The following is a 27,961-nucleotide window of genomic DNA, read 5'->3' on the forward strand; positions in this document are numbered from 1 at the left end:
CAATTGTTATTTTGGCTCAAATAAATTAAACTACAATAAACCAATCAAACGCATCCATGATGCTCTCACCTCTGGCGTTAGCGGATTGAGACCGAAAAACATACTCGTATAAAACAAGCTATGCAATAATAAATCGATTATCAATTCGATAATGCAATCGAAGCTACTCCAGCCCTGCTAAAAGATTTCTTGGCAACAACAATTTGCAATTGGATTTATTAAACAACGAATAGTGTTCGAGAGTGGAGCTAGCGCAGATTAAGCTAAACAATTATATTAATTCTGCCTGCACAAAGTGTTAACTGTTGGTTTTATTGTCAAGTCGCAATTGTTCAGTAATTAATATTCAACTCGAGACTGACTTTCAAGTAGTAGGTAAGCAATATTAATATACTATATAATTCAAATATAACAGCTACATCTAAGCCACTTCGTCATTTGTTTCTTGTTAGAAGGGGGCATACTGTTTGTTTAAATAAAGTGCGTCGTGACTTTTAATTTTGTTGTCTGATCCAAAGTAAGTCTCCATTATTTCCATTGTCTGTGGGTTTACCTGCTTCCGTATCTTTCTCTCTCTCTCTCTTTTTGTCTGACAAGTTCTAGCAGCATCTCTCAGCTGTGTAGACATTTTCTTCTATTCATTCCATTCTATTCTACTTTCTTCTTCCTACGTGTTTTGCTTTGGCTGGCGTCTTTGTTTATTGCGCTCTGCTCTGGACGCCATTATTATTTTTGTTGCTGTTGCGCATTTTGTTTTCAACAGCTGCTTCACTCTTCTGCTTTGGCCTATTTTCTCTTTCTATGCCGCTTATCAATTCGCTTGGGGTTTTTTCTACCTGTTGTTTGTTGTTATTTCTGATTCAGCTTTGAAACGTTTGCAAAACCTGTTTGTTGGTGGCCCTCGAACTTGGCATAATTGTTGCAATATTACAAACAGTATAACAAATACATTTTGCAATTGGCTCAAACAAAACAGTACTTACGACAAAAAACGTAAAAACATACAGACGCAAGACTAATGTAAGATAAGAAAGATAACGGAGCTCAGTTTCGAACTCGAAAAAAAGTGGAAAAATGTAATGAACGAGTGAAAGGTCGGAGACTTGCTTTTCTTAATTGTTGCCCATGTGTGCGGCTCATGTTAATTGATTAACTGTAAACGCAGCAGAAAACATTCTTTATTTTATTATTTCATCAGAGTTTAGCTTGAATTTTGGTTTGTTTATACAAAAATGGCTGAGCTTTTGCTGGCATGTAAAAGCTCATCACGTGATGACAACGCAGACAAGTCAAACTTCAACTAAATTGAAGCTTAGATAGATAATTATTCGTATGATTTTATTTTAATTACTGTTTTGTTTATCCCCCCTTTGCAGAAAATGCGCTTTGTGATCGCTCTTTTGGCCCTGGTGGCTGTTGCACAGGGTGTTTCGTTTGCGGATGTCATCAAAGAGGAGTGGCAAGCGTTTAAGGTGAGTAATAACAATATCGATCTTCGAAATCGGACCTCTCAACAATTAACAGGTGGCGAGATTTGAATGCATTATAGTTTTAATGATTAATTCCATTGTCTCGGTTTAGTTCCGTGTCATTCTTTCATTATTTTATGGCATTGTTTTGGACTCTCGTGTGAGTCATGTGCATCAGATGCACTGACAAATATTGCAACATTCTGTTGCAACTGCGCAGCTGCAGCTGAAATCGCTGATTAAGCCGCGTCCAGTCACATGCCGGCTCACATGACAGATCGCAGAATGTCACATGAGATGATAGATAGGCAAATGCACTGTTAAACCGCCTTCCATTTATTTCTTGTACCCGGCTCAACTCGGTACGGATCAACAGAACTATTGATAAGCAAAGTCAGCTTGTTGCGATAAGCATTAGCGGCTTCATTCAGCGAACAATTTCTAACAACCGATTAGCAAACACAAGAATGACATTAATGTGATTTTGCACTGCTGACTCATTGAACATTGTTTTGTTCTTTTTTTTGTGTATTTATGCCGTCTTTGTCTTTTGTGCTAGTTACGACGTAGAGCGCTTTGAACTCTTGGGTATGTATGTATTTATAATCAACCATCAGCGTTATCAGTGTTATTTGCAATTGTGCTCAATTCGCCTCTCTGCTTATCGACTGACTAGAACGATTGACAAGCTTCCAATTTTGTCTAGACTTTCCCGACTAGTTGCTGTTGCTTTACTTACATATATAGTATATAGAAACTGATAAGCAGTTTTGAATTTATAACGAGTTTTGCGTTAATACCAAAAAAATATTGCATACTTTCGAGCTGTACTCTAAACCATATTTGCATTCAAAATTTCATAGCATACAAACAGGCGCGCATAAAATAAGTGCTTACTTTGCAAAATAAGAGGACACGGATTGTGAAATGTGTGCGTAGACATTACAAATTGCCAATAGTCATTAATAATGATGAGTGTGCAAATTATGTTATTGACTCGAGCACATTCCGATGAACTAGAGCAATAATAATAATAATCAAAATAATGAAAGAGCAAGGCAGTGGTGAGTCGGCCTCGCAGGCTGATAAGCGTGTGAAATGCGACCCCCCAAACTCTGTCAATCATCATGTGCTTATTAAGATGTTATTTTTCCAGTTCATTCAATTTGTGTGCGCAATTCGCAAACAAAAAACTGGACAATAACAAAAAACAGTCCCCGCAATGGCGTGTGACTCTTGTTAGAATAAAAAATGCTTGCTTATCACTTGTATGCTGTTTGTTTTTGCTCAGTTGTATTTGCTCTTTTACCGCAAAGAAGCTTCCATTCGCTCTCGCTCGCTCTCTCCGATTTTGCAAAGTGCGCGAAAATAAGTAGGCAAAAGTTTAACAAGTGGGCGCGCGATATATATGTTAATACATATGTGTGATATCGATATACATTTTATTATGCTACAACCGGTTGGTTTATTTCGATACATGAAACACATGCAGGCTATGCATGTGTTGTTCGTTTTGAATAGATATCCTAATAAATCAGTTGGTTTCTTTTTTGAGAAAACCGGTTGTTTTGTTCGTTCTGCCCGTTTCGACCCCTGCATGTTTACACACATACAACGAAAGACCCTAATGATTAAATCTTCATGCACATACACATGCACATTTATTTGCGTAGCTTGTTTGTTTGTGTGCGTGTATATAGCGTGCACAGCGCGCTTAACGAAAAAAGTCAGGCTGCTATTTTTGTTATTAGCCGCTCGACTCTCAGCGCAAGTAGACAGGCAGACGCACCGTTAGCTCGTAGCAAGAAAGAGAGTGATAGAGAGAGTTCCTGAGAGAGAGGGACAATATAGTGCGCGCGCCGAAATTATACTGCGAGAGAGTGAAGGAGAAACACATTAAAGGAAAAGCAAAAGCCAAAGCAAAGCACGCGCGTCATTTGGAAAAACGTGCTAAAGCCAACTAAGTCGAGCAGACAGTTATTATATAAAATAAACCACGTATTATTACTACCATTGTTATTATGGCCCACACGAGTGATTTAAATATAACCGTGGATGTTGTGGTACCAACCGTGTTTGTCATCGCAATATGCATTATCAATGGCTTTGTGCTGCGATTCATTCTGCGGAAGCGTCGCGAATACCAAGAACTGGAGGCGGCGGCTGCTCCATCAATAGAGGAGCCCACAACGTCAGCCAAAGCAACTGCATTGGTTTCAAATGCCCCTATTGTAGAGGCAAACGATAGCACCTCCATTGAAATGGAGCGACTGTAGCGAAAATGAGAAATCCACACGATATGTGTACAACAAAATTATCCTGTAATTCTAGTTTAGCTACATTTTTGTAGTTATAAGATACTCAATACATGTGGCTGCATCGAACTTTTATTGTATTTAAACACACAAAATAACCGACTAAAGTGCAAAGCAGCAGTAAATTGTATAATAAAAAAATCAACACCTATACAGTCGCATCTCGTATGTGTGTGTTGCGTATTTATAAGCACGTGCATTTAATTACTATTTTAAGTTTGTGTTGTATCTTCCTTTTTTGTATTGAACTGAACCGCATAGTCTATTTTTAACGCAAACTACATATATATTTTGTAATAAATGTGTGAAATTCATTCAAAAAATCAATAAAAATGAGTCTGGAATTCGTTGACAAGTCTGAAAATGGTGCCACGCAGCAGTCATAGCAATTATATCAATTATATGCAATATTCAGTCGAATAACTTCCCAAAAAAAGAGACACGCAACGCAAGTCTAGGGTGACAGCATTAATGGAAACAATCAATGACAAGAACTTTGTTATGCGGCTTCATATGGGCGACAATTGTTTTTCGTTTGTGCATGTTGTACGGGTCCAAAGAGTGTGTTTTTTACTATGTGCTGTAATCAAACATTACATAGCGAACGCATTCAATGTGTAGAGGGAGGGAATACTACATTACTGTATGTATCTTTATTCTGTATTCTCCAAATTCTAGGGTATCTGCTAGTTGACTATAGCATTCAATTCAGGCATTTTACGATTTTATGGGCTCATTTACAACTTCTACCTCCGTTTTTGACAGAGTCGTAAAATCTTGTTATGGTTATCGTTTAATTTTATGTTTGCCCCCGTGCTACGTTGACAACACCAACACCTGTGTTATAGCTGGCCGATAAGAATTAGAGCGTCTTATCAGCGCATAAGGGCGTTAAAACAAAATCAATCGTGGCAACTAAATCTAAGCCGGTTCTGCTCTCGAATTAAGTGAACTTCTTCACGGGCCAAGTGCAGCAAATGTAGATTGCTGTGCTATCTAATCTACATAGTGTGTACTAGGTAAAAATATTGTTGTTTAACACGCTCGTCTTGCGATAGACGTCGTACATGATAAGCAAATGAATTGTATTTCTTTGTATTTCAAGTATTTCATGTTATTGTTTTCGCATTGCAGCTGGAGCATCGCAAGAACTATCTCGATGAAACCGAGGAGCGTTTCCGCCTCAAGATCTTCAATGAGAACAAGCACAAGATTGCCAAGCACAATCAGCGCTATGCTGCCGGCGAAGTTAGCTACAAGATGGCCGTTAACAAGTATGCGGATATGCTGCATCACGAGTTCCATCAGACGATGAATGGTTTTAACTACACACTGCTCAAGCAGCTGCGGTAAGTTTAATGACCATCAATTTGCAAACGACTTGGAAATCAGGTTTTTCTGATTGGCATTCGCTTTTGCAGCTCGACGGATCCCAGCTTCACAGGCATCACATTCATCTCGCCCGAGCATGTGAAGTTGCCCAACTCTGTGGATTGGCGCACCAAGGGCGCTGTGACTGAGGTCAAGGATCAGGGACATTGCGGCAGCTGTTGGGCATTCTCCAGCACTGGTGCTTTGGAGGGACAGCATTTCCGCAAGACTGGCGCCTTGGTGTCGTTGTCCGAGCAGAATCTGGTCGATTGCTCCACCTCGTATGGCAATAATGGCTGCAACGGTGGCCTGATGGACAACGCTTTCCGTTACATCAAGGACAATGGTGGCATTGACACCGAGAAGTCGTATGCCTATGAGGGTATTGATGATTCCTGCCACTTCAACAAGGACACCGTTGGAGCCACAGATCGCGGCTTTGTTGATATTCCTCAAGGCAATGAGAAGAAAATGGCTGAGGCAGTTGCCACCATTGGACCCGTTTCGGTTGCCATCGATGCCTCGCACGAATCATTCCAGTTCTACTCTGAGGGCGTCTACAATGAGCCACAGTGCGATCCCCAGAACTTGGATCATGGTGTGCTTGCCGTTGGTTTTGGCACTGACGAGAATGGCCAGGACTTCTGGTTGGTTAAGAACTCTTGGGGCACCACCTGGGGTGACAAGGGTTTCATCAAGATGACGCGTAATGCGAAGAATCAGTGCGGTATTGCCACAGCTGCCAGCTATCCATTGGTCTAAAATCATCATCATACACAGCCGTTCAACCTCATTTAATTATTCACAACACCTCTATTCCAATACAAGAAGCATCTCAAAAGCGAAGTTTATAATTTAAATGGCATATATTTATGCTCCGATCTGTAATCATCATATATTCTCTTATTAGTTTGCCATTACAAATGAAACAAATTAGGCATATATCAATGTTGATGTTTTTGTATTAAATAAATAATTATTAAAATAATACTGCATTTTAATTAATATTAAAATACAATTAATATTAACTACACACTGCTCAGGCAGCTTTATCTTGAAAAACGTTGAATATTTGAAGTCGATAGATTTTGATAACGAAATGCAGCCCTGCGAAATAACATCAAAATCAGTACGTATCGATAGAATTATATTGTATAATTATCGACCCGAACGACGCACGCGCATCGATAACACAAACAGCTGTTGTTTTGTAATAGATAGTAAATAATGCAATAGACCTACTTTCTGCCAATTAAATAAATAAATAAAAAACAAACAGCATGAAAATGTTATTAACACTGCGCACAGTGCATAGTGCAAGGATCTGTTCGCGACGCTTGTTGGCCAGCAGCGCTGCCGAGGAGGCCAGTAAAATAGTGACACCAAACAACCAATCACAATTAGAAATCAATGGAGGCACGTACGCCACTGACAGCTGGACGAATGTAACGCCCAAAATATTGACGCATCTGGGAATGAATAAGCATCTGCAACAAGATCATCCACTCTCGATTATACGCCAACGTATTGTAAACTATTTCTATGCCGCGTATCGCAATCAGCGTGGAAATCCACTCTTCTCAGTATACGACAAATTGAATCCCGTTGTGACAGTGCAACAGAATTTCGACAACTTACTGATACCCAGTAATCATGTGAGTCGACAGAAATCGGATTGTTATTACATCAATGAGCAGCATTTGTTGCGTGCCCACACCACAGCCCATCAAGTGGAGTTAATCTCGGGTGGATTGGATAACTTTCTGGTGGTGGGTGAAGTGTATCGACGCGATGAGATCGATAGCACGCATTATCCAGTGTTCCATCAGGCCGATGCAGTGCGTCTGGTTACCAAAGATAAGCTCTTTGAGCGTAATCCCGGCCTGGAGCTGTTCGAGGAGACGTGGACGGGTTCGATAGCCAATCCAAAGCGCATTTTGCCATCCTCCAAGTTCATGGATCAAACCAAACAGCCGTGTCATACATTGGAAGCCGTCAAATTGATGGAACATGAGATGAAGCATGTGCTTGTGGGTCTTACCAAGGATCTGTTTGGGCCACGCATCAAATACCGTTGGGTGGACACGTATTTCCCATTTACTCAGCCCTCGTGGGAGTTGGAGATTTACTTTAAGGACAACTGGCTAGAAGTGCTCGGCTGCGGCATTATGCGTCACGAGATTTTACAACACGCGGGTGTGCATCAGTCCATTGGCTATGCCTTCGGGTTGGGTTTGGAGCGCTTAGCCATGATTTTGTTTGATATACCTGACATTCGATTGTTTTGGTCCAACGACAGTGGATTCTTGTCGCAATTCAGTGAGCAGGATCTGCAGAAACTAACGAAGTACAAACCTATTTCGCACTATCCACAATGCACAAATGACTTGTCCTTTTGGCTGCCACCCGATGTGGAGGTCAATGAAGGTTTCTCTCCCAACGACTTTTATGATTTGGTTCGTTCGGTTGCGGGGGGATGTCGTGGAACAGGTAAATTTTATATAAAAAATATGTAAGGCAAATAATAATTGGTTTGTTTTTCTATTTTCTTCAGATAAGTTTAGTGGACAAATTTAAACATCCGAAAACGGGCAAATCCAGCGTTTGTTTCCGTATCGTTTATCGCCATATGGAACGCACAATGACGCAAGCAGAGGTTAATGAAATACATAAAAATATTGCTGACGCCAGTGTGGAACAGTTTAATGTACAAATACGTTAAGCTTAGTCAAATCTTGTTCAAATAAAAAAAAAAAAATTGATAAGAAAACAAAATTTGAAATCTTTTTAATCGATTTTTCTAGCGCACCTATCGATAAATGGTTGACAGCATTTTAGTTTTTGGTATTTTATTTATTTTTATACGAAAAAAACGGATCAACTTGACGGATATCAATAAGGGTAGCAGGGTAGCAATGATATTTTCTAACAAATTTAAAAATAAATCACGAAAAGTTGCGTCCTTTTAAACGAATAAAGTAAATCTATATACCGAATGAAATGCAAGTGGTTGGTATATTTTTGAACTGCGAAAGGGTATATTATACTATTATTCACTTGCGGTCACACCGCCGTACTGAGCGGCGTTGAAGTTTTCCTCTATTTTTCGTATAGTTAAAATTTATGTAAAATGACTTCGGTAAATGCAGATACTGTGCTTTACAGTATTTTGGCTTTGGTCATTATCGAGAATGCACTGGAAATTTATATATCGCTGCGTCAGGTAAGTCAATATTGCAGCTTAGCCGGCACGTGCCGTCATTAAATGCGGCAATAAAATTGTACACAGTTGTATGATGCATCATATGTACATATATACAAACATACGTGTACACAGACTTTGTATGTGTGTATGTGGCAAATACGCATGTGTATATTTTTAGCACTACTTTAAATGTCAATTTACTTGCTACTAAATAACAGCATTCATTCTCAATCAATCGTAACTGCAGGTGAAAGTCTATAGAAATGCGCGAAAAGTGCCTGAAGAGCTGACGTCGCATATGGGCGAGGCGACATTTGATAAGGCACGCAAATATGGTCTGGATAATGAGAACTTTGGCATATTTAAGGCACTGTTGATGGATGTTTTGCTGTTATGCCTAGAACTCTATTTGGGATTGATCGCAATCATCTGGCAGGTCTCAGTGGATGTGGTCAATCGTCTGCAATGGGACGCCAGCAATGAGATTCTTGTGAGCTGTGTGTTTGTGCTCATCTCGAACTTGATGTCCACGTGCAAGTCGTTGCCCTTTAAGATCTACAAGATCTTTGTGCTGGAGGAGCTGCATGGTTTCAATAAGCAAACAGCCGGCTTCTTTGCCTGGGATCAGGTGAAGGGCTTCCTAGTCACCCAAGTGGTTATGGTGCCCATCACTGCGGCCATTATATTCATCGTTCAGCGTGGCGGCGACAACTTCTTTATCTGGCTCTGGGTATTCACTGGCGTCATCTCACTGGTGCTACTCACCATTTATCCCATATTCATTGCTCCATTGTTCGACAAGTACACACCGCTGGAGGATGGACCGTTACGCAAATCTATTGAGGATTTGGCAGCCTCGTTGAAATTCCCTTTAACCAAACTATATGTCGTTGAGGGCTCAAAGCGTTCCTCGCATAGCAATGCCTATTTCTATGGACTGTGGAACTCGAAGCGTATTGTGCTCTTCGATACGCTGCTGCTCAACAAGGGCAAGGCTGATGATACTGATTTGACGGACGATGAGAAAGGCAAGGGATGCACAAACGAGGAAGTGCTAGCCGTACTTGGCCACGAGCTGGGTCATTGGAAGTTGGGTCACGTAACCAAAAACATTGTCATTATGGAGGTGCATTTACTGCTCATGTTCCTGGTCTTTGGATATCTGTTCAAGTATGCGCCCTTCTACGAAGCCTTGGGCTTCCAGCCGGGTACACGACCCATTCTGGTGGGTCTACTGATTGTCTTCACCTATGTGATGGCACCGTACAATGCAATCATTAACTTTGCCATGACCATTCTGTCGCGTCGCTTCGAGTATCAGGCCGACGAGTTTGCTCACTCGCTGGGCTTCGAGGAGCAGCTGGGACGCGCCCTAATTAAATTGAATTTGGACAACTTAGGCTTTCCAGTCTATGATTGGTTATATTCCACATGGAATCACTCGCATCCGACGTTGCTGCAACGCTTGGCCCGCCTCAAGGAGTTGGGCAAGGCCAAGAAGCAGCAGTAATTTTAATTAATGGATACCAAAGCATTTCACTTTTTCTAATGTGATCCCGCTTCATGTTCCCGCCCCCTTTTCCTGTATGTGTAATTTATGTAGATTTCAATAAAGCAAGCGATACAAATTTTAAAATGTCAATTTTGGAACTGGGGCACTTAAAATGATCAAATCTTTTTGGAATGATCCCGTCATAATACTCTATATATTAATTGGCGTACTGGTTATAGATAAACTCTGGTCGATCTATCTCATAATGCGCGAGGTAAAATCCCACATGATTCCCAACTCGATCCCAAGCATGGCTTCTAATCTCTATTACAGATTGTAGTCGTCTATCACGTGCATGAGGTGCCGGAGGTGCTGCGTCCATATTTGTCGGGAGATCTCTTTAATACAATGCGCACCTACAAGCTGCACAAGAGTTGGTTCACCATTGTGAATACGCTCTGGATGGTCGTCATCTGTGGCTGCCTCGAGCTCTACCTCGGTTTCTATGCGTACCTGTGGGAGTTGGCTAACATGATAGCATGGCTGCGTTGGATGAAGCACGAAGTTGTCGTCTCCATCATCTTTGCGTGTATTTTCAACCTTTACTTGTTGATCAAATCTGTGCCGGGATTGCTCTACGAGAAGTACTGCATCGTCAGTCTGGTCAAAAGGCAACCAGTGATTTGGTATTTCCGCATCTTAAATCTTTTACTGGATGCGATCCTCTCGTTTCTCATATTCTCCGTCGTAGTGGTGACTATTGTCTTCTTGGGCCTCGCTCTGGGTAACTTTGCTTTTCTGGGCCTTTTTGTATTGGCGCTCCTGGCGACGTCGATCATCATCCTGCTGCTGCCTTATTTGATCGATCCCGTGCTGGGAAAACGTGTGCCGCTCGAGAACCAAGCATTGAAGTTAGAGCTGGAACAACTCACTGCCAGAGTTGGTTTTCCCATGAGACAGGTGCATATAATTAGGGTACGGGATCCGACCACGGGTAGCAACGCCTTCTTCTACGGCAGCTGCTGCCTCAAACGGATTGTCATCTTCGATACGCTGCTATTGAATCGTGGATTCCGCAGTGGCTTTGAACTGCCGCCTGAAGATGTTGGCAAAGGTCTGCGGGATAGCCAAGTGGTGGCCGTGGTTGCTCACGAGCTGGGTCACTGGAAGCACGGACATTTCTACAAGGGACTCGCTATGTTCACCACACAGCTGCTGCTGACGCTGCTGCTCTTTGGCTTGTGCTTTCCACATGGTCCCATCTATGAGGCCGTAGGATTTGAGCCTGGTCTGCAGCCGATAATTGTGGGCTACCTGATCATCTTTGGATATGTGCTGCTGCCGTATTTCACGCTTTCCAATGTGTGTATGTTGACGGTGACGCGACACTTTGAGTACGAGGCAGATCGGTTTGCCTTTCGGCATGGCTACGCTGCAGCCCTGAGGCAGGCGCTGCTCAAGTTGTATGCAGACAATCTATCGTTTCCCATTACGGACGATTGTTACTCGATATGGCATCATACACATCCCCCAATGCTGCGACGATTGGCCCAACTCGAGTGGTTGGAGCGGAACCACAGACTGTGATCCAAGTAGCCTCGATTCCAATTTTCGATTTTGACATTTATTTTTAATTTCGATTTCGTTTCGGATTCCTCAAGAAATAAAATATTTATACTGTAGTATACTTTGTATGTGTTGTTCGTTTATTATTGTTGTTTGTTGTTTTTCGGGAAAACATGATCTTATCCTGAGCAATGGTTTTCTACGACACATGGCCAAAGATCGATCCACAGCATCTCCTTTGGGTGCTGCTGGCTGTGCTCACCATTGATCACATCTGGGAAATGATACTGGCCAAGCGTCAGGTGAGTAATGGTTCCATGGCTTTTGATTACAACCGCTATCCATAGGGTAATAAAGGTAAAAATTGTAATAAAGCATATCAGCGTCATCTGTCAAGACCATATAACCATGTCCGTATGTTTGTTTATCTGTCTATTTATCGGTTAGGATACCTAGAGCTCAGATACTAAAAGAGCAAGAGTTTAACAGCACTCTGCATCTATACTCTTTGGTATATTTTAAATCTCTTAGTATATCGATATAATTTATTTAATTTTAAAATCGTATATTTTCATGCACTATTTTGCTTTTATTGAAAATGGGTAGCTAGTATCTTACAGTTGAGCACACTCGACTGTAGCTTTCTTTCTTGTTCCCGATTCCTCATTCCGTTCTCGTGTCTGTCCAGTAGCAATTGGTCTGTCTGGGAGCTGGCGTTATACCCGAGGAGCTGCGTGCCGTCATTCCACCAGAAGTGTATCATCGTGCCCGTGTCTATGAGCTGCACAAGATGGAGCTGTTTATGTGGAAGCATGGCATCGATTTGGTCATCAGTCTGGCCGAACTCTTCTTCGGCTTCTATCCCTTCGTATGGAGTTTGGCCACACAAACACTTGGCTCCGTCACCGGTGATGAGCTGTGGATTAGCCTGATCTTCGTCCTCTATTTAACCATCTACATAACGCTGCGTTGCCTGCCCGTGCTGCTCTACGACAAGTGCATACTGGAGTTGCGGTATGGCACACAAACCCGCATGCCGTGCTACATGTACATCTGCATGGGCATCTTGTCCATAATCCTGTCACAAATCGTTCTGGCTCCTCTCACCTTGGCAATTGTGTTTGTTGTGCGCACCATTGGCTATTTTTCCTTTTTGTATTTCTGGGCAGTGTGGGCAATCTGCACCTTGCTGCTCGTCTTCCTGCTGCCCTATCTCTGCATTCCCTGCATTGGACGGCAGGTGCGTTTGCCCGAGGGACCTCTGTACCTGGATGTGAAGCGTGTCTGCGATCTCACTGGATTCCCCATGTCCCGGGTGTTCATCATACGCACCAAGTCGACGCAGTACAGCAATGCCTATTTTTATGGCAGCTGCTGTCTTAAGCGCATCGTGATCTTTGATACGCTGCTGTACAATAAGGGACTCCAGCCGCATGAGCTGCAGCCGCATGAGGTGGGACGAGGGCTGTTCAATATTCAGGTGGCCGCTGTGGTGGCCCATGAGCTGGGACACTGGAAGAATGGCCATTTCTACAAGGCTACGCTGATAATGAAGTTGCATTTTCTGATCACTATGATCCTGTTTGGTCTGCTCTTCCATTGCCCTCAGCTATACGAGGCGGTCGGCTTCAAGCCCGGTCTCTGCCCCATCATTGTAGGCTTCATCATTGTGCTGCGCTTTGCCCTCACGCCCTATCTGACACTGGCGAACTTTGTGATGTTGTGGAACTTACGACGCTTCGAATATGCTGCCGATCGGTTTGCCCATTTTCTGGGTTACACGATGCCATTGCGCTCGGCCTTGATCAAGATCTATGCGGATCACATGAGCTTCCCCGTCTATGACAGGTGTTATGCGCGCTGGCATCACACGCATCCGACGATTCTCCAGCGTTTGGCGTATCAACAGCGTTTGGACATCGAGGCGGCCTACAATTAATATACCCGATACATAATACCCCTTAAATTTCAGTGTCCGTTTAGTTGTCAGTCAAGCAACATTATTTGTTATTCCTATTTATTGATTTCGTTTTCATTTATGTTGTATTTTTTGTAAATCGATTGCAAGTTGTAGCATGTCTTTTGGACGCATCACAAAATTGAATGTTCACATTGCAAAGTGGTGAGACATTTATTTGCATTTCATATTGATTTTATTAAATTCCATTTATTCTTCAGCCAGACACACATCACTTATGCCAATGACGCGACTCGCTTGCTTACAAACAATCCATCGGGCTTTGCTTTTCGCAGTACGGGAGCAGCCAGCTGCAGTTGTGTGGGTGACTCCTTGGATCAGGCAACGTGTTTCCTGCAGCGACACTTTGGCAAACATGGCTGCATTGAGAAGTCTTCATCACTGTGCGCATTATTATACGCATTGGGCATAAACTATAGCCAGGATGAGGAGCAGGAGCAGCAGGTGGAGCAAAAAGTAGAGCTGCAAGTGGAGGAGCAAGTGGAGGAGCACTTGGAGACCCAAGTAGAGCAGCAAGCAGAGCAGCAAGTAGAGCAGCAAGTGGAGGAGTACGTGGAGACCCAAGTAGAGCAGCAAGCAGCGCAGCAAGCAGATCAGCAAGCAGAGCATCAAGCAGATCAGCAAGCAGGGCAAGTAGAACAGCCACTAGAGCAGCAGTTGGAAACAGAGCAGCAACTTGTCGAAGAGGCTAACGAAGATCAACCGCTGCTGCTGGAGTTAGAGGCGCTCAAGTCTCCGCAAATGCTGCACACTTTGCAGCTCGAACTGTTGCCCACGGTGCTGCCACAGTGGGCCACGGCAATCGAGTGGCATCGGGAGCAGTTGCAGATCTTCAATTGTGCCTGGCATCTGCAGAACTGCAACTGGCGCCATGTTCCCAACAGCGAGTTTCAGTTGCCCAATTGGTGAGTTAAACAGCAAACAAAATTAACAGCGACTGTTACCTCTTAACTATAATGATTTTAAACAAAATCTAAAATAATAATAAGTATTACTCATAAAGTCGAAAAATAATGAAAATTATTTATTGTTAAAGATCTGTTTAATTTTTTTTGCTAAAAAAAACAGAATAATCATTATCAATTCGATCGCAGCCATTGCCATAAGATCAAGCAGATGACGGAGTACATCAATGGACTGCTGAAAGTATCAATGCCAGCGCTGAATGAGCAGAAGGAGGAGGAGCAGAAGTCGAAGGCGGAACAGCAACAATCTGAAAAATGTCCCCTGCCCGATGTTAATGCCAATATAATGAGCCTCAATTCGCTGCTGCAACAGCTCAACGAACTTCTCGAACAGCAGAACGAGGAGCAAGCGGTTTAGGTTTAGGTTTAGGATGCTTTTGTGAATTTGTGATCTATCGATAGTTTATTAAAACACATTTCGTTTCATAGAATTTGCTTGACATATTTCGTATATGGTATTTTAGTTATTATATAGTAGTTATAGTATAGATTCGTATTTTTTTTTGTTTGTTTTGTTTTTTTATCGGAAAGTCCTTTTTGAAGCTTTACATGCATGTTACTCTATCGTCTGATATTGTGTATTATAGACTTTTCATTTCGATCTTAAACATAGTATATATAGTACGAGTAAGTTGACATAGTATATAAGTATATTTTATAAGGTATATACGATATTCGTTTTCATTCGTTTACTTGGCATTTGTAAGATCGTAAATTTCTCTAAAACATATAATAATTTAGCTAGCATAGGATTAGGTTTGTTTTCGTTTGGCTATGGTTGAGTTTATTTCAAATAATCAAATAGTGAAATAATAACAATATTCAAGAGAGAGCTGGCTTAGTTATCAAGTATTTATAATATAGAGATAGCACCTTGAGGACTTGTTAAAACAATTTCCAACAGTTGTTTGACTTCTAATAGAACCTGTTCGGTTCAATGAATCTTGCTCACCTGCCATCGCCTCAATCGAATCGCATTAATCAATGCAGCAAGGACAATTACGAAGGCAACGCAACGCATGTCGAGCACAGTTGAAAGAGGCGTGGCAAGTGGATGGCACGTTGCAAGTGGAATCTTATATTACCTGCTTTGGACAGGCGCCCGTGTTCGAGTGCCAATTGGCAGCTGCTGTTTGAGTGGTCTGATTGATGTTGGTTAAACTTATTCACTAAAAAAAAAAAAAAGTGTTCGAAATGTAAATACGATACGATTTACGCTTAACTGGACACTTGAATAGTGTTTTGAAATTGTTGTTGGGCAAAAATTTACGAGGAAAGTAAAGCGGAAATAATCACACGCATAAAATATATTCATTATACATATACATATACATTTATATTATATAATTTAATAATTATTACAAATATTTATTTTGGTACACACAATAGTTAACAACAATTATCTAAAAAAAAATCTCGCTACATAATAAATGTATTTATTTATTTTATTTTTAATTTTCATTTGGCTTCTGCCATAAATCGTTGAGTGTCTGCACTTACACTTAGCTAAATTTTCAATTAATTCGAAATTAAATTAGTTGTTTTCTCTTTTTAAAAATTAAATAAATATATGCAATAAATTGAGAATATAAAATATAATGTTTTCCATGCATTTTCGCATTCAAAAATTCATCCCAGACAAGACTTTAAAATCGATGTACTGAACTTTGTTTTTTTGTTTTTTGTGTTTTTTTTTTGTGTGTTTCTGGCTGGTTTCGAGTTGCATTGTCATAAAAGTAATTACTTTAGTTTTATAAGTAAGTATATTTCATACTATTATTTATTGTTAAATTACGAATACACATAGTACATAATATTGTTGGGTTCTTATGCCTTGGTAGTTGTTGATGTTGTTGTTGTTTAGGAAATAGACTTTCAAAAGCTTAACATGCATAAACATTTATTTAATTTGAAACATTTATATTAGCTTATATTTGCTTTGTAATTTTGATGGAAATTTAGCGCTTCATCAATTTGTCAATTTGTCAATTTATCAATTTTTTGTTTTGTAATCTTTAATTTATTTTAATATATTTATTTTGCAGAGGTTTTGCATTTCGGGAGTTGCTTTCCTCTCAGCTAGCCACCTATGAATGGGGCCTTATTAAAGTAATCGATTGGCATTGTGGCCAAAAAACTCTGCCGTTTACCCAAATTGGTAACAAAAATATATATTTATATTGTTGTGCTGTTGTGCTAACAAATCTTACGGTTCGTTTCGTTGGCATCGACGGACACTAAAATCTTACTGCTCATCTTCTGGCGATATTTTGGCCAGGGTCAGTAAAATCATGGTCAGCTCTTTACGTGAGATCTTGCCATGTTTGTCATGACCAACGCCTCGCATGATTGTCTCCTCAAATGCAGCCAGATCCTGAGCATCATAGTCATCCTAAAAACCATAAATGAATGTAAATCTCAATTAATTTAAGTACATTTAAGTTAAAGTAAAATCTTACCTTCTTGACCAGTTCTAACAGATCCTTCAGGAAGCCCTTCAGCTCCTCATTCTCAATGGTACCGCTGTTATCCTGTCGACAACATGAGTTGATTAACTGCTTCTATACTAAGCATTTATTGAAGATACTTACGCGATCGTATAATGAGAAGACTTTCTCAATGTCCTCCTTGGTCAGTTTGGTAGCACCCTAAGAGAGAAAAGAAAGCCATTGTTGTTCCAGTTAAAGTTGTTTATAAAGTCCATTTTCTTTTTTAATTCTATAGTATTTACACTCGCAATTATACTGTGTTCGACCCAATTATACAGTCAACTCGCATGTATGTAAATGGTATGTGAATTGGAGTGTGTGGGTGTGGGTGTGTGTGTGTGCTTACTAATATTGTGTTATTTACAATTCATGCCAAACATTTTTGTTGCTTTCAACTTTTGTATTTATTTTTATGCAACCCATGCTGCGTGTGTATGTTTGCCTATGGAAATTTAAGTCCACACATGCCCACGCATTTAAACACGCACACACTCGCACTCATATACACACACACACACATGGGACTGAGATTGCCTGCATGCAAATCAATTTTCATTTACATTTTTCTTTTTTGTTTGTTTGTTTGTTTCGTGTTTGCGTTGACTCAATCTCTCAATAAACATTACAACCAATTTGAGCACAATTATTTGCACAATCAAGGCAAAAACGAAAAACTGCTGAGGGGCAGCTAAAAATTGCCCCTAAAAGTATGCTACGAATTGCTACGAACATGAAGTATTATTTCTGTATTGCGACTGTCGCCAGACTTTGCATATGGGTCGCAATCATAACGAAACAGTTAATTTAGAGGCCATGTTTTTATATCCTACTTTCTTTGACTGCCTCCTTTATGCTTTCTCTCTATCCTGTACCAATACTATATATGTACATACATATAAGTAAGTAATACTAACATGTAATAGGTAAAAGTTATATTCATTGGAACTTTTATACAAATTATGTGTTAGAGTATTGTCAACTTGTAAAAACGTTGCAAAATATTTAAATTTTTCATCATATTCTACTTAATATGCTGCAGCTTACATTAACAGCTGTATTGTTAATTAACATTGCCGGTATTGATCTTTAAGGTTTAAGTTGTTAACATACATTAAGTATTATTTCTGTATTTAGGTATTTTGCGGCTGTCGCTAAGCATTGCAAACAAGTTGCAATCATAATGATAATCATAATGAATCACTTAATTTATCAGGCCACGTTATACTAACCGACTTTGTCCCACTCCCACCCTTATGCTTTCTCTTTATCCGGCATCAATACCATATATATATATGGAAGTCTTACTAACATGTAGTACAAACATGTTAAAGTTAAATTCATTGAAACTTTTATACAAATTATGTTTGACGTTCGAATATTGGCCATTTGATAAAACAGCTGAAAAATGTTGCAATTTTTTAGCACGTGCTGTTAGATTTAACAGCAATGCCTTTTAACATTGCTGGTACTGATCTTTTAGCATAAAAATAAATACAAGAAAAACGGGCAAATTTCCTTTGCCCCTACAAGTATGTTACATATTTCCATAAATTAAGTATTGTTTCTGTATTTAAGTATTATGTTGCTGTCGCCAGACATTGCATATGGGTCGCAATCATAACGAATGACTTAATTAAGCAAGCCATGTTTTTATTCCTTACTCTCTCACACTACCTTCCTACCTCCCCCATGCTTTGTTTCTATCTCTTTCCCTTTGACAGTTCGTAATTAATATGCATTAAGGTGAAATTGCGTATTTCTCTGTGGCTTTCTAGCGCATTTGGCAAATGTAATGGAGCATGTATTTCGGCGCGCACATTTATAGCTCCTCGACTTGCGTGCGTGTGTGTGTGTGTGTGTGGGCAAGTGTTGTATTGTATATGTGGTACTTAGATTTATTGATTCCACTTCCTTTCCAACACATACTCGTGCACTGCACTTGCGGTTATGCAAGCAAGGGCAGGAGTTGGCAGCAATTCAAGTTCAAATCAGCTGCAGGTGCTCCCTTGGCCCAAAAACACCAGAAATGGGAACGGCTTAAATTCAGCTAGCTAACAATTTGTTACAACTGTGTGTGTGTTCGTTTGGGTGTGTGTGTGCGTGTGGGTGTCCCTAAGGGCTGATAACATTTATTTTATTTAGCCATGTAAGCTGCTTTATAAACGGCGCTAGCGACAAAACGCATTTGCTTTACTTTCAGCACACCCTGTACAGCGAAAGGGACAAGAAAGGGGTATAAGCAGCGACAAGACTTATTTCAAGGAATGCCTTGTTTGCCGAAAGTGTGCAGGGTATCGCACAGTCGAGCTGAAGTGATTAGCACATTCTTAGCTGCTCGTTTATTCGGTTTTCTGGGGATTGGAAATCCATTAAGTGCCCGCTTTGGCAGCCCTTTCAGCGCATTGTTTTTTTCTGTGTGTCGTATCTGTGTGTGTGGCGTAAAAATGACTGGATGGCAGCCTCGCTTTATGGTTGTTGGCTTTAGTGTTTAATTTTGCTCGAAACATTTTCACACTGAATTATATAACATTGGACGGCGCCTAAAAGCGTGCTTTACATTTTGTCGGAACTCTGACAAATTGCGCACTTAAGCTGGCTGCTGTCAGTGCGGCACGTTCGCACATCCCTGATAAAATGAAGTAATTATTTTATACTTCAACACTTTTGAAAACCATTTCGGGGTTATACGACGCCTCGACGGATGTCTGCGGCTGCCATTACCCATATGGGCGGCATAGACGGATGCGTCTCCGATCTCGCTCTCGCTCTCGCTCCCAAGCAACACACACACACGCACATATACACAGTCACACTCACACTCACATAGTTGCACGCATTTGTAAATTATGCAAAAGGTCGCTGTGGGTCGTATCTGGACTATCATTAGGTTTAAGCAGCGCACGTACACGTACTTATCACACATTTCTCATACTCCCATCGTCTGTTTGAACTACTTCCCACACTCACAATGTACTTGTAAAGGTATTTGTGTGTCTCTGTCTCTGTGTGTGTGTGGGACTCGACAAACATCTAATTAGTAGCGCATAGTTGTCGTTTGGTTATTGGATTGGTCAGAGCTTAAGGCTCCATTGCGGTTAAAGATGTGTTTGATAGAGCTTAAGCTCTGGATGTTTGACTATTTAACACATAAATTAAATTGAACTTTAGCATAGAGTAAGGGTTGCGTGTATATACATTGAACGGATGTGTTTGCCTCCACTCTGTAAAGGTAGTAAGTACACTTTGTACATCATTTCTCTAAAGCTTATTGAAATAAGTCGTTAAAGTGAATGCTTTTATTTTAATAAACAACAATCTAAATGTCTAATAACTATATATAGAGGAACGTCTCTGGTGTCTAAAGAGACATTAATATGCATTCAAAGTGTATTATAATATACGACCAGACGTTTAACCAACACATATTACTCCTGATTAGGTCTAGAATTGGTATAAATGTTGTTGATAAGCACAAAAAAATTTTTTCATTCGCAAGCCACAAAAAAACAAAAGTCACTTTCGGGGCGAAGCATTTAAACGCTGATTTCAGGAAGACTGATGAGAATATTTTTAATGCACGAAATTTTAATATGCTGTGCATAGATTTACCTTTCATTATGCTTTTCATTTTATTCAAAAATGTTGAGTCGATTATTTGACTATTTAATTTAAAGCTAAGTTGCAATTGATATATTGCAGTCGACAGTTAAATCCTTCTCCATATTTATAGCACACTATAAGTGCTAGACATAGATATAGATATATTTGCTTCATCAAATAAACTAAGACTAAATTGGGTAAATCAAACCTTAAATAAGTCAAAAAAGTGTTAAAATTAACTAGAAACGTTGCTAAAGGTTTTTGCTAACACCAAAAAAGTTGAAATATTTTTGTACTGTTTTTTCGTATTCATTGAAAGAAGTGTATGACAAATATATCTATACACACAATCACCACAATCAGTTGCTGAAGCAGCATAGAAAATAAAATTTGCTTTTACTAACTGAATGGATTGCAAGCAATATATTATTTTTGACATTAAGTTGCTTCTACGTCTCTCTTCTATCTCAACGAGAAATGTATTCTTGGTTATAACTGAGTTAACTTTTGTTGACAGCATTCAATTTATAATCGCCACTAATTCAACTTAAAACACTGGCTTATACTAGATTCAGTCCACAAATACTTATTTAGTTGTTTATCACTCTCTTGCGACTTATAGTTGCATCCTTTTGTTGTAATGTGGTTGGACGCACAGCTCAGAGTTATATAAGTTTCCTCTGGACCACAATCGCACAGTTTCACTCATTCTTAAGCATACAAATACTTAAAAGTATCTAAGGATTTTGAAGGGAAAGCAAAAGCAAACACACAGCATTCCAGCATGCAGTTAAAAGCTATTTAAGTAAAATATACAATAAATTTAAATACACACACAAATTCTTTACAGAAACTTGTCTACCGAAATGCAATTGTATATGTATGTATTTAGGTTTAGACAAAAAGTTGAAACTTTCACAAAACGCATAAAAAGGGATCAAAAAAGCAAAAGTCAATAAAAATCCTTTCACTTTTTCTTTTTGCTAATTTAAATGTAAACCAAATATTATAGTTAAAAATCATAGTTGATAGAACAATTGTTCATAAATATGCACATTTGTGTATTTGTTTTTTTTAGTTGTTGTGGTCTTTCACAAAATAAATATGAGTATTTTTGAGGGGATTAATTTTTGATACCATTTGAAAGTGCTTTTGTGATAACACTTTACTCAATAAAATTGAATATTAAATCGAAGAAAATAGGAGCAAAATTTATTGAATCTACTTTTAAGGAAGGAATGCTAGTTAAGAGAATGCTAGTTAAGAGACTTTTGCTGTGTTTTAAGTGTAAGTTTAAGAATTATTATTATTAATTTTATTGCAATAACGAATAGAATTCCTTATTGCAATGAGATAAGCTAAGCGAATAGAGCCTTCAGGCCATGTTTGAGTATTAAATCTATTCGATCTATGGGACACAATTGATCAATCGAAAATGTATATATGTATAAATTTAAATCTATGCTTTTATTTTTAAGCTTTCATTTAATAAATCTCATATATATAGGAATAGTAAAAAGAAGAATGAAATGTCGACTATAATTTAAAGTAGGTTACGCTAGTTAAATAGTAGAAATACAAAAGCAAAAGCGTATTTAGTTTTCATTTTCTTTCCTATTTTCTTCATATATTTGTTTTGTGTTCGGTTTTGTTGTTTTGTCGTTGTTTTTTATTCCAATGGGTTTGGTAACGTGTTTCTCTCTCTTTGCGTTCAGCTTTGGTTGGTAAATACTTACATCAATGCCCTCCTGTTGAACGAGTGTGTTTTTTATTGAATATTGTATAGTTGTTGTTGTTATTGTTGATGTTGATGTTGTTGTTGTTGTAGGCAGTGCGAGTAGTTTGTAGTTGTTGTTGTCGATTTTATTTACAGCAAATTGTTTTGTTGTTTATTGTTAGTTTAATATTATTATTATTTTTTGCGTTTTTTTGCAGCAATATTAGAGTCGAGTTTTTAATTGCATTTTATTTATTTAGTTTTTATTGTATTCGTTTAGTTTTTATTAGATGAAGTTTTTATTTTTTGCAAAGAGTGAAAAGAATATTTTGTGGCAGCCAAAATTTACATCACGTGCACATATATTTTTAGTTTCATTATTGTTTTGTATTTTTAAATGAAATAAAATTTACAAGTGTTCATTGTTGTTGTTGTTGTTGTTATTGATAAGAGTTTAAAATAGTTAATAGAAATATGCATATATAAATATGTATGTAGATAGGTTTGTAATAAATACAGTTGTTGTTTAGGTAGTTGCAGTTGGTTAGGCATAGAGTTGCAATAGAGAAGGGGTTATGCGGAGGGGAATGAAAAAAGAAAGTCAGAGAAAATTTTGTCAAGTTTCGAAAGTAGTTAAATAAAAATCGTATTGCTCGAGCTGCAAAACTATTTGGCAGCAAATAATTAAATTAGTTTAGTTTTCCAGATATATTTGTTTTAGACTAGAATAGATTTTGTTAGTAAGCTAGTTCCAGCTAGAATGCAGCAAACTTAAGATATAAGATTTAAGTATACGTCTAATAAACATAAGCTAGTCATATGCAAGACCAATTAGTAAACGATTTAGTTGCAATTACTTAATAGTTGTTGTATTGCTACTTAAATTATCTGTCGCTTAAAGGTGCAAAGAGTGTGTTTCAGCAATACATAATCATAGAAGGAAATATAAAAAAACAAAAAGTAATATTTATAGTGTGTGTGTTTCAGTCGAACGTTGCCAACAACTTGCCACGTGGCGAAAACAAATGCCGCTTCAGAGACGACGCCAAAGTAGCGTAAATAAGAATATGTGCCCCACACATATGGGAACTGGGAATGAGCCGAGTTGGAAATGAAATGGCCAACCCTCTAACCCTTTTCTCTCTCCTTCCCTTGCCTGGCATTATTAAAGTAAATTTGGCAAGCCGCATTTAGATCGAAAGTTTTTGCACATTTTAAAGTTTTTTGTATGCCGTTGCAGCTCTTGTGCATTATGCTGTAGCCCATTGCGACACATGCGGCGTATACGTGATGTGCATTAGCATAAGCTGTTCCGGCGTTGCTGGCTCGACGCCAAAACAGCAGCAAAAACCTGCAGAAGCAGCAAACGTCACATCAAGTGCTTGCCTCGTACACTGAGCAACCTCAATTTAATTTTATAGCCCTGAATTTATTTATAGGGTATCAAAAAGTTATGTATAACGACTTTTGGCTCTGAGTTATTTGTGATTCTGCACATTTGTTTTTGAATATGTAGCGAAAGTGAAGTGCGAAGTTCTCTTATGGAACGCGTAATGCAATATATGAATTGACTTCCCAGAAGGAATTAATGGAAATAAATTTGAATATGTTGGCAGAAAGATGTGGGATTTTATAATTAAAATGAGTTTATCTGGGAATTCTCATTTGTTGTACGAAATAGTTAGACTTGAATTATTGTACAGCTATGAAGCAAAAGTTAAATCAAGTTCCACATTTCACTTACAAAATATGAACTTAATTCTCACAAAGAAATACATTTTAATATCAGGGAATAGGGAATAGGGAATTGTGATTTAATAATCAAATGATTTTATCTTGTAGTTCGCTTTGTTGTAGAACTTACATCGAAAGGTTTTCTCTTGAAAATAAATTTGAATATCTTAGAAGAAACGAGTGTGATTTAAAAATTGAAATTAATTTATCTTGTAATTCTGATTTGTTGTAGGGAATATACAGAAACTTTATATTTAAAAGTCTTGCGCAAATTGCGAGCTGAAAGCTGAACTTACAGTTGAGCTTATAAGCAAGCTAATCAGCGCGCTGAAGCAAAGAAAAGTCCGAAGCTTAGACTTGAATTCTTGTAAAGCTTTGCCTTAGCTATGAAGCGAAAGTGAAATGCGAAAGGAATACGATTTTATAATGAATTAATTTTGGAAATTGTAACTCCAAGTATTTTGCTAATTTGGCTGACATAGGCTCAACATTATATCTGAATTATTGTAAAGCTCGGTTTTGGATATAAAGCGAATGTGAAATGCGGAACTTGTTGGTAAAAATATGGACTGAATTCTCAGTAGGACAGAAATTCGAATATGTTAAAAGAAACAATATTACTTTATATTTAAAATGAATGGTTATTTGTTTTCGTGTAAATTAAAAGGATATTTTTTTTAATTGAATTTGATTCAATTCAATTCAATTTATTTATTTTATTTCAATATATTTTATTTAAAATGAATTTACATTTGAATTCACATAGATTGAAAGGAAATAAAATTGAATATCTTAGAAGAAAGCAATTAAAATGAATTTATCGTGGTATTCGCTTTGTTGTAGAATATGAATAAGAAGACATCTCTTAGAATTTCACTCATTTTGCGATAGCATATTTATTTGTAGACTTTTAGCAGCCATTACGATGGGATGCAATTTGTCGTGCAGTGTAATTGGGCAAGGCAATTACCTGTGCTTGGGCTGTAAATGCAGCATGCAGAGGAGCATAACTCATAAGACTTTCTCGCTGCCACTTGGCGGTTGTAAAAATGTTGATGCATGCTTATTTTTACTTTTATTGCTTACGAAATGGTCCCAACTGGCAGCAGTCCACCCATCCACCCATCCCCCCACCTGACTTGTCCCCCCAACGGTGAGAAATATATGGAATGCGTATTATGAGATGGCCAAATGGGCTGGAAATGCCAATTTTATGGCTGCTTAAACTTGTAGCTTGTTATTTTATTGCATACTTGCGGGCGTTAATAAGCACTGCAACAAAGTTCGAAGACGCGATGCGACTCAACGTCTTATCAGTTACAGCTTCCGCAAGTCTTGTGTTGTGAGTTGTGTTGTGTTTTCACTACCCGCAAGTTATGGATTTTTACGAGGGTTGATGGGCATTATAATTGGGTGCTGATGCTGCACAAATGCCGAGGCAAAAACTTGTGACCAATAGAGAGGAAAGTTGATAGAATCTCCATTTTGATTACAGCGGTGTGACGGTGTGTGTCACGCGGTGTGGCATGTTGCATGTGGCATGTGGTATGCGACGTGTACGAGTTGATTTCAACTTGTCGGTTACATTGTAAATGGGCATCGTGTTACTTGCGACATGCGACATGCTACATGTACGGGGCGTGGCAGCAAAATCTCTCAGGAATATGCGAAGGGGAGGAAAGGGGGAGTTGTCAATAAAAGGCAAATAAAATGTCACTGTGCTGCCAACTGTAACAATGGGCAAATAGTTTACATGGTTGTGGCGGCTGTGCCTCTGAATATCGTTGTAGTTGTTGTTGTTGCTGTGGCTGTAGCTTTAACTGAAATTGTGGCTTTCTGTGGCTGCACATTGCTCATACGCCACGTTGCGCAACCGACTGAAAGTTGGCAATTGCAATGCATTGCTTGTGGATCTGTGGCTAATATGCAAATCGAACACGTTGCATTGCGTGCAAAGCAACAGCAACCGAAACCGTTTAGGTCGGTTAGCCAAATTAAAATTGGTCGAATAGTCTAATCAAATCATACGAATTGTGAGAGGAACTTTAAAAACTTGGAAGTAGCGCATGGAAAGCACATCCATATGTTCACTATAAGCAGCTCAAGTGTGACTCAAGCACGTACATTTGCAGCAAATAACAATAAGCACTCGTAACTGGCAACTGGCACAGCTCCGGTTTCTGTTTCTCTACTCGTATTCGTTTGTCGAAGCCCGTCGAAGTTCGTTGATTGCCAGGAACAGCTCTCAAAGTGGTATTGTACATAGCAGTTGGTCATGGTCAGGATTTGTTTTGCTGTTAGACATCTGCTTGAAGTACAAGCGCCTTAAGTAACGAAAGAGTTTTTCCAAGTTCAGCTGCAGGCATCAGACATTCGTTTACTTGCTTACTTACAATGCTATAGCACTCTGGAGCTTTGAGGCATTCGTTAAGGGTAGTCAAGAAGTTTCTAAAGATTTTCTATTCAAGTTCAGACTCATGTACGAGCAATTTGATAATGTTGCTTTGGAAGCATCTTTGAGAATTTGTTGGGGTTATATGCATTCAAATTCAGTTTTCTTTCTATTCCAATTCAGACTGCAATAGGAGCAATTATATAATGTTACTTTGGAAGCATCTTTAAGAAGTTACGTAAGTAATATGTATTCAAATTCAGTTTTCTTAAAAGCTAAGGCTCTCGACTATCTATTTCAATTCAGACTGCTATAAGAGTAATTTGATAATGTTACTTTGCGTTCATCTTTAAGATTTTGTCTGAATACTATGCATTCAATTTCAGTCATCTGAAAAACTCTCAAATTTCTATTCAGATTCACACTTTTTTGGAAGCATCTTTAAGAAATTGTCTAAGTAATATGCATTCTGTTTTCAACTTCTGAGAGGCTAATGGCTTTGATTCTGTAACTCTTTTAATAACACGTGCAATCATCAAAGCACTTTGCGTCAATACACATAATTACCCTGGTAATTGTTATGATAATTTGAGGTCCTTTCACAATAAGTAATTTATCATTTTCATCCACATTCATTCTTGCTTTCATTTCCAGCGAGAACTTGTGACTAACCCTAATGCAGCCTTGAGCTCAACCCAAAAGGCTGACTGAGCAGACTGAAAGCCAAGCACATAAATGTGAGCGCACAACGAGCCACATTTTGGGCAAATATTGCAGTCAAAAAGTTGGAGTAGCGTCTATAGCGATGGCAAAGTTATGGCCAAGTTGGTTTTGTTCTGTGGCCTGGTGACCAATTACGTTCCGGGCAGTCAGTTGCCTGGCAGAATGGCAACAATGAATGCCATAGCTGGGGCTTTTGTTGCCCCAAACACTGCTGGGGCAACGCTCCATTTAACCCCAATGGGCGCATTTTGAGCAGCGCTCTTCTTTAATATTAAATGTCAAAACAAAATTCTGAAATGTACAGCTACGAAACAATTTTCCCCTGGCATTTGTCTCTCCCCAAAGAGTAACACCTGCTGCGGCAAAGGATTGAGATTTGTCATCGGATTCAGATTTGGGGACTCAAACTTTGTCTAATTACAGAATCAAAAGTTGAACAGATGTCAGTCATTGCCATTGCCAATTTCAAGCGGAAAACTTTGCTTTTACCGACCCCTGAAATGTGCTGACTGTGGACAAGAAAAAAACTAGGGTAAAGCACACAAGGAAAGAGAGAGGTAAGGGACGGGAATTTATTCTACTCGAGAACACAGAAATTGATTTGTTCAACCTCTCCCCCGCCTGCTCCACAGAACAGGTGTTTCAATCTGTTGTGTCTGGCATAGCTGCCTTTTGACATCTCACATACGCCACGCTGGTCGCCTCGGTTATTATGCTGTGCATTGCAATTTCTTTGGTTTTTCGCCGTGTGCGCTTCACTAACTTTTATTTTAAGTTGATGGCGTTGAAACGTGGCTGAAATATATTTCAACTCGTTCGACCAGACACACAGCTTTAGTTTTGTAAAAAGAAACTAATAAGAACAAAACAAGTAAAGTGAAAAAATAATATATACGCATGGCCTTAGTAGTTAAATGCAAGATTAATACATTGCTTTTAGCCAAG

General features: G+C 39.0%; 8 protein-coding genes across 11 annotated transcripts in view; 7 read left to right on the forward strand and 1 right to left on the reverse strand.

The window, feature by feature from the left end:
• Positions 1–215: 215 nt before the first annotated feature.
• LOC132788536 (cathepsin L) lies at positions 216–6,143 on the forward strand. Its single transcript, XM_060796002.1, has 4 exons — positions 216–375; positions 1,377–1,472; positions 4,919–5,133; positions 5,206–6,143. Exons 2-4 carry the CDS (start codon positions 1,380–1,382, stop codon positions 5,915–5,917), a joined length of 1,020 nt encoding a protein of 339 aa, XP_060651985.1. The 5' UTR covers positions 216–375; positions 1,377–1,379; the 3' UTR covers positions 5,918–6,143.
• Positions 3,204–4,137, forward strand: LOC132788541 (uncharacterized). The gene has a single exon (XM_060796008.1). The coding sequence runs from the start codon at positions 3,491–3,493 to the stop codon at positions 3,743–3,745; it is 255 nt and encodes an 84-aa protein (XP_060651991.1). The 5' UTR covers positions 3,204–3,490; the 3' UTR covers positions 3,746–4,137.
• An 88-nt stretch (positions 6,144–6,231) lies between the features above and the next one.
• LOC132788531 (probable phenylalanine--tRNA ligase, mitochondrial) lies at positions 6,232–7,918 on the forward strand. Its single transcript, XM_060795995.1, is given in 3 exon segments — positions 6,232–7,626; positions 7,628–7,645; positions 7,710–7,918. Coding segments are annotated over 3 exon segments (1,377 nt in total). The 5' UTR covers positions 6,232–6,435; the 3' UTR covers positions 7,878–7,918.
• Positions 7,919–8,191: 273 nt separating this feature from the next.
• Positions 8,192–9,996, forward strand: LOC132788533 (CAAX prenyl protease 1 homolog). Its single transcript, XM_060795999.1, has 2 exons — positions 8,192–8,378; positions 8,608–9,996. The coding sequence occupies exons 1-2, from the start codon at positions 8,286–8,288 to the stop codon at positions 9,868–9,870; spliced, it is 1,356 nt and encodes a 451-aa protein (XP_060651982.1). The 5' UTR covers positions 8,192–8,285; the 3' UTR covers positions 9,871–9,996.
• A 12-nt stretch (positions 9,997–10,008) lies between these two features.
• Positions 10,009–11,440, forward strand: LOC132788534 (CAAX prenyl protease 1 homolog). Its single transcript, XM_060796000.1, has 2 exons — positions 10,009–10,126; positions 10,186–11,440. The coding sequence occupies exons 1-2, from the start codon at positions 10,025–10,027 to the stop codon at positions 11,437–11,439; spliced, it is 1,356 nt and encodes a 451-aa protein (XP_060651983.1). The 5' UTR covers positions 10,009–10,024; the 3' UTR covers position 11,440.
• A 73-nt stretch (positions 11,441–11,513) lies between these two features.
• On the forward strand, positions 11,514–13,359 carry LOC132788532 (CAAX prenyl protease 1 homolog). 2 transcript variants are annotated; one of them, XM_060795996.1, is made up of 2 exons: positions 11,514–11,720; positions 12,110–13,359. In XM_060795996.1, exons 1-2 carry the CDS (start codon positions 11,610–11,612, stop codon positions 13,355–13,357), a joined length of 1,359 nt encoding a protein of 452 aa, XP_060651979.1. In that variant the 5' UTR covers positions 11,514–11,609; the 3' UTR covers positions 13,358–13,359. The 2 variants fall into 2 exon arrangements, with proteins under 2 accessions (XP_060651979.1, XP_060651981.1); XM_060795998.1 differs by having other exon boundaries at positions 11,595–11,720; positions 12,107–13,357.
• Positions 13,360–13,402: 43 nt separating this feature from the next.
• LOC132788537 (putative uncharacterized protein DDB_G0271606) lies at positions 13,403–14,792 on the forward strand. 3 transcript variants are annotated; one of them, XM_060796005.1, is made up of 4 exons: positions 13,403–13,540; positions 13,597–14,083; positions 14,114–14,301; positions 14,491–14,792. In XM_060796005.1, the coding sequence occupies exons 1-4, from the start codon at positions 13,494–13,496 to the stop codon at positions 14,717–14,719; spliced, it is 951 nt and encodes a 316-aa protein (XP_060651988.1). In that variant the 5' UTR covers positions 13,403–13,493; the 3' UTR covers positions 14,720–14,792. The 3 variants fall into 3 exon arrangements, with proteins under 3 accessions (XP_060651988.1, XP_060651986.1, XP_060651987.1); XM_060796003.1 differs by having other exon boundaries at positions 13,597–14,301; XM_060796004.1 differs by having other exon boundaries at positions 13,453–13,537; positions 13,597–14,301.
• LOC132788539 (calbindin-32) overlaps positions 14,746–27,961 on the reverse strand; it is a 32,706-nt gene continuing 19,490 nt past the window's right edge. Inside the window, exons 9-11 of the mRNA XM_060796006.1 lie at positions 16,953–17,009; positions 16,821–16,892; positions 14,746–16,753 (exon numbers count right to left, since the gene is read on the reverse strand). Coding sequence (XP_060651989.1) covers positions 16,607–16,753; positions 16,821–16,892; positions 16,953–17,009 — 276 coding nt within the window. The 3' untranslated portion in view covers positions 14,746–16,606. The remainder of the gene's footprint in view (positions 16,754–16,820; positions 16,893–16,952; positions 17,010–27,961) is intronic.

Source organism: Drosophila nasuta, chromosome 3, assembly GCF_023558535.2.
Source record: "Drosophila nasuta strain 15112-1781.00 chromosome 3, ASM2355853v1, whole genome shotgun sequence".
Lineage (NCBI taxonomy): Eukaryota > Metazoa > Arthropoda > Insecta > Diptera > Drosophilidae > Drosophila > Drosophila nasuta.

What these genes read in the sequence shown, in the direction of transcription:
- LOC132788536 (XM_060796002.1), top strand. Translation starts at nt 1,380, where the DNA reads ATGCGCTTTGTGATCGCTCTTTTGGCCCTGGTGGCTGTTGCACAGGGT. An exon ending in AGGAGTGGCAAGCGTTTAAG is followed by an intron (nt 1,473 to 4,918) that starts GTGAGTAATAAC and finishes TTCGCATTGCAG; the next exon opens with CTGGAGCATCGCAAGAACTA. An exon ending in ACACTGCTCAAGCAGCTGCG is followed by an intron (nt 5,134 to 5,205) that starts GTAAGTTTAATG and finishes TCGCTTTTGCAG; the next exon opens with CTCGACGGATCCCAGCTTCA.
- LOC132788541 (XM_060796008.1), top strand. Translation starts at nt 3,491, where the DNA reads ATGGCCCACACGAGTGATTTAAATATAACCGTGGATGTTGTGGTACCA.
- LOC132788533 (XM_060795999.1), top strand. Translation starts at nt 8,286, where the DNA reads ATGACTTCGGTAAATGCAGATACTGTGCTTTACAGTATTTTGGCTTTG. An exon ending in TTTATATATCGCTGCGTCAG is followed by an intron (nt 8,379 to 8,607) that starts GTAAGTCAATAT and finishes TCGTAACTGCAG; the next exon opens with GTGAAAGTCTATAGAAATGC.
- LOC132788534 (XM_060796000.1), top strand. Translation starts at nt 10,025, where the DNA reads ATGATCAAATCTTTTTGGAATGATCCCGTCATAATACTCTATATATTA. An exon ending in TCTATCTCATAATGCGCGAG is followed by an intron (nt 10,127 to 10,185) that starts GTAAAATCCCAC and finishes TCTCTATTACAG; the next exon opens with ATTGTAGTCGTCTATCACGT.
- LOC132788532 (XM_060795996.1), top strand. Translation starts at nt 11,610, where the DNA reads ATGGTTTTCTACGACACATGGCCAAAGATCGATCCACAGCATCTCCTT. An exon ending in TGATACTGGCCAAGCGTCAG is followed by an intron (nt 11,721 to 12,109) that starts GTGAGTAATGGT and finishes TCTGTCCAGTAG; the next exon opens with CAATTGGTCTGTCTGGGAGC.
- LOC132788537 (XM_060796003.1), top strand. Translation starts at nt 13,494, where the DNA reads ATGTCTTTTGGACGCATCACAAAATTGAATGTTCACATTGCAAAGTG. An exon ending in AATGTTCACATTGCAAAGTG is followed by an intron (nt 13,541 to 13,596) that starts GTGAGACATTTA and finishes TTTATTCTTCAG; the next exon opens with CCAGACACACATCACTTATG. An exon ending in GAGTTTCAGTTGCCCAATTG is followed by an intron (nt 14,302 to 14,490) that starts GTGAGTTAAACA and finishes ATTCGATCGCAG; the next exon opens with CCATTGCCATAAGATCAAGC.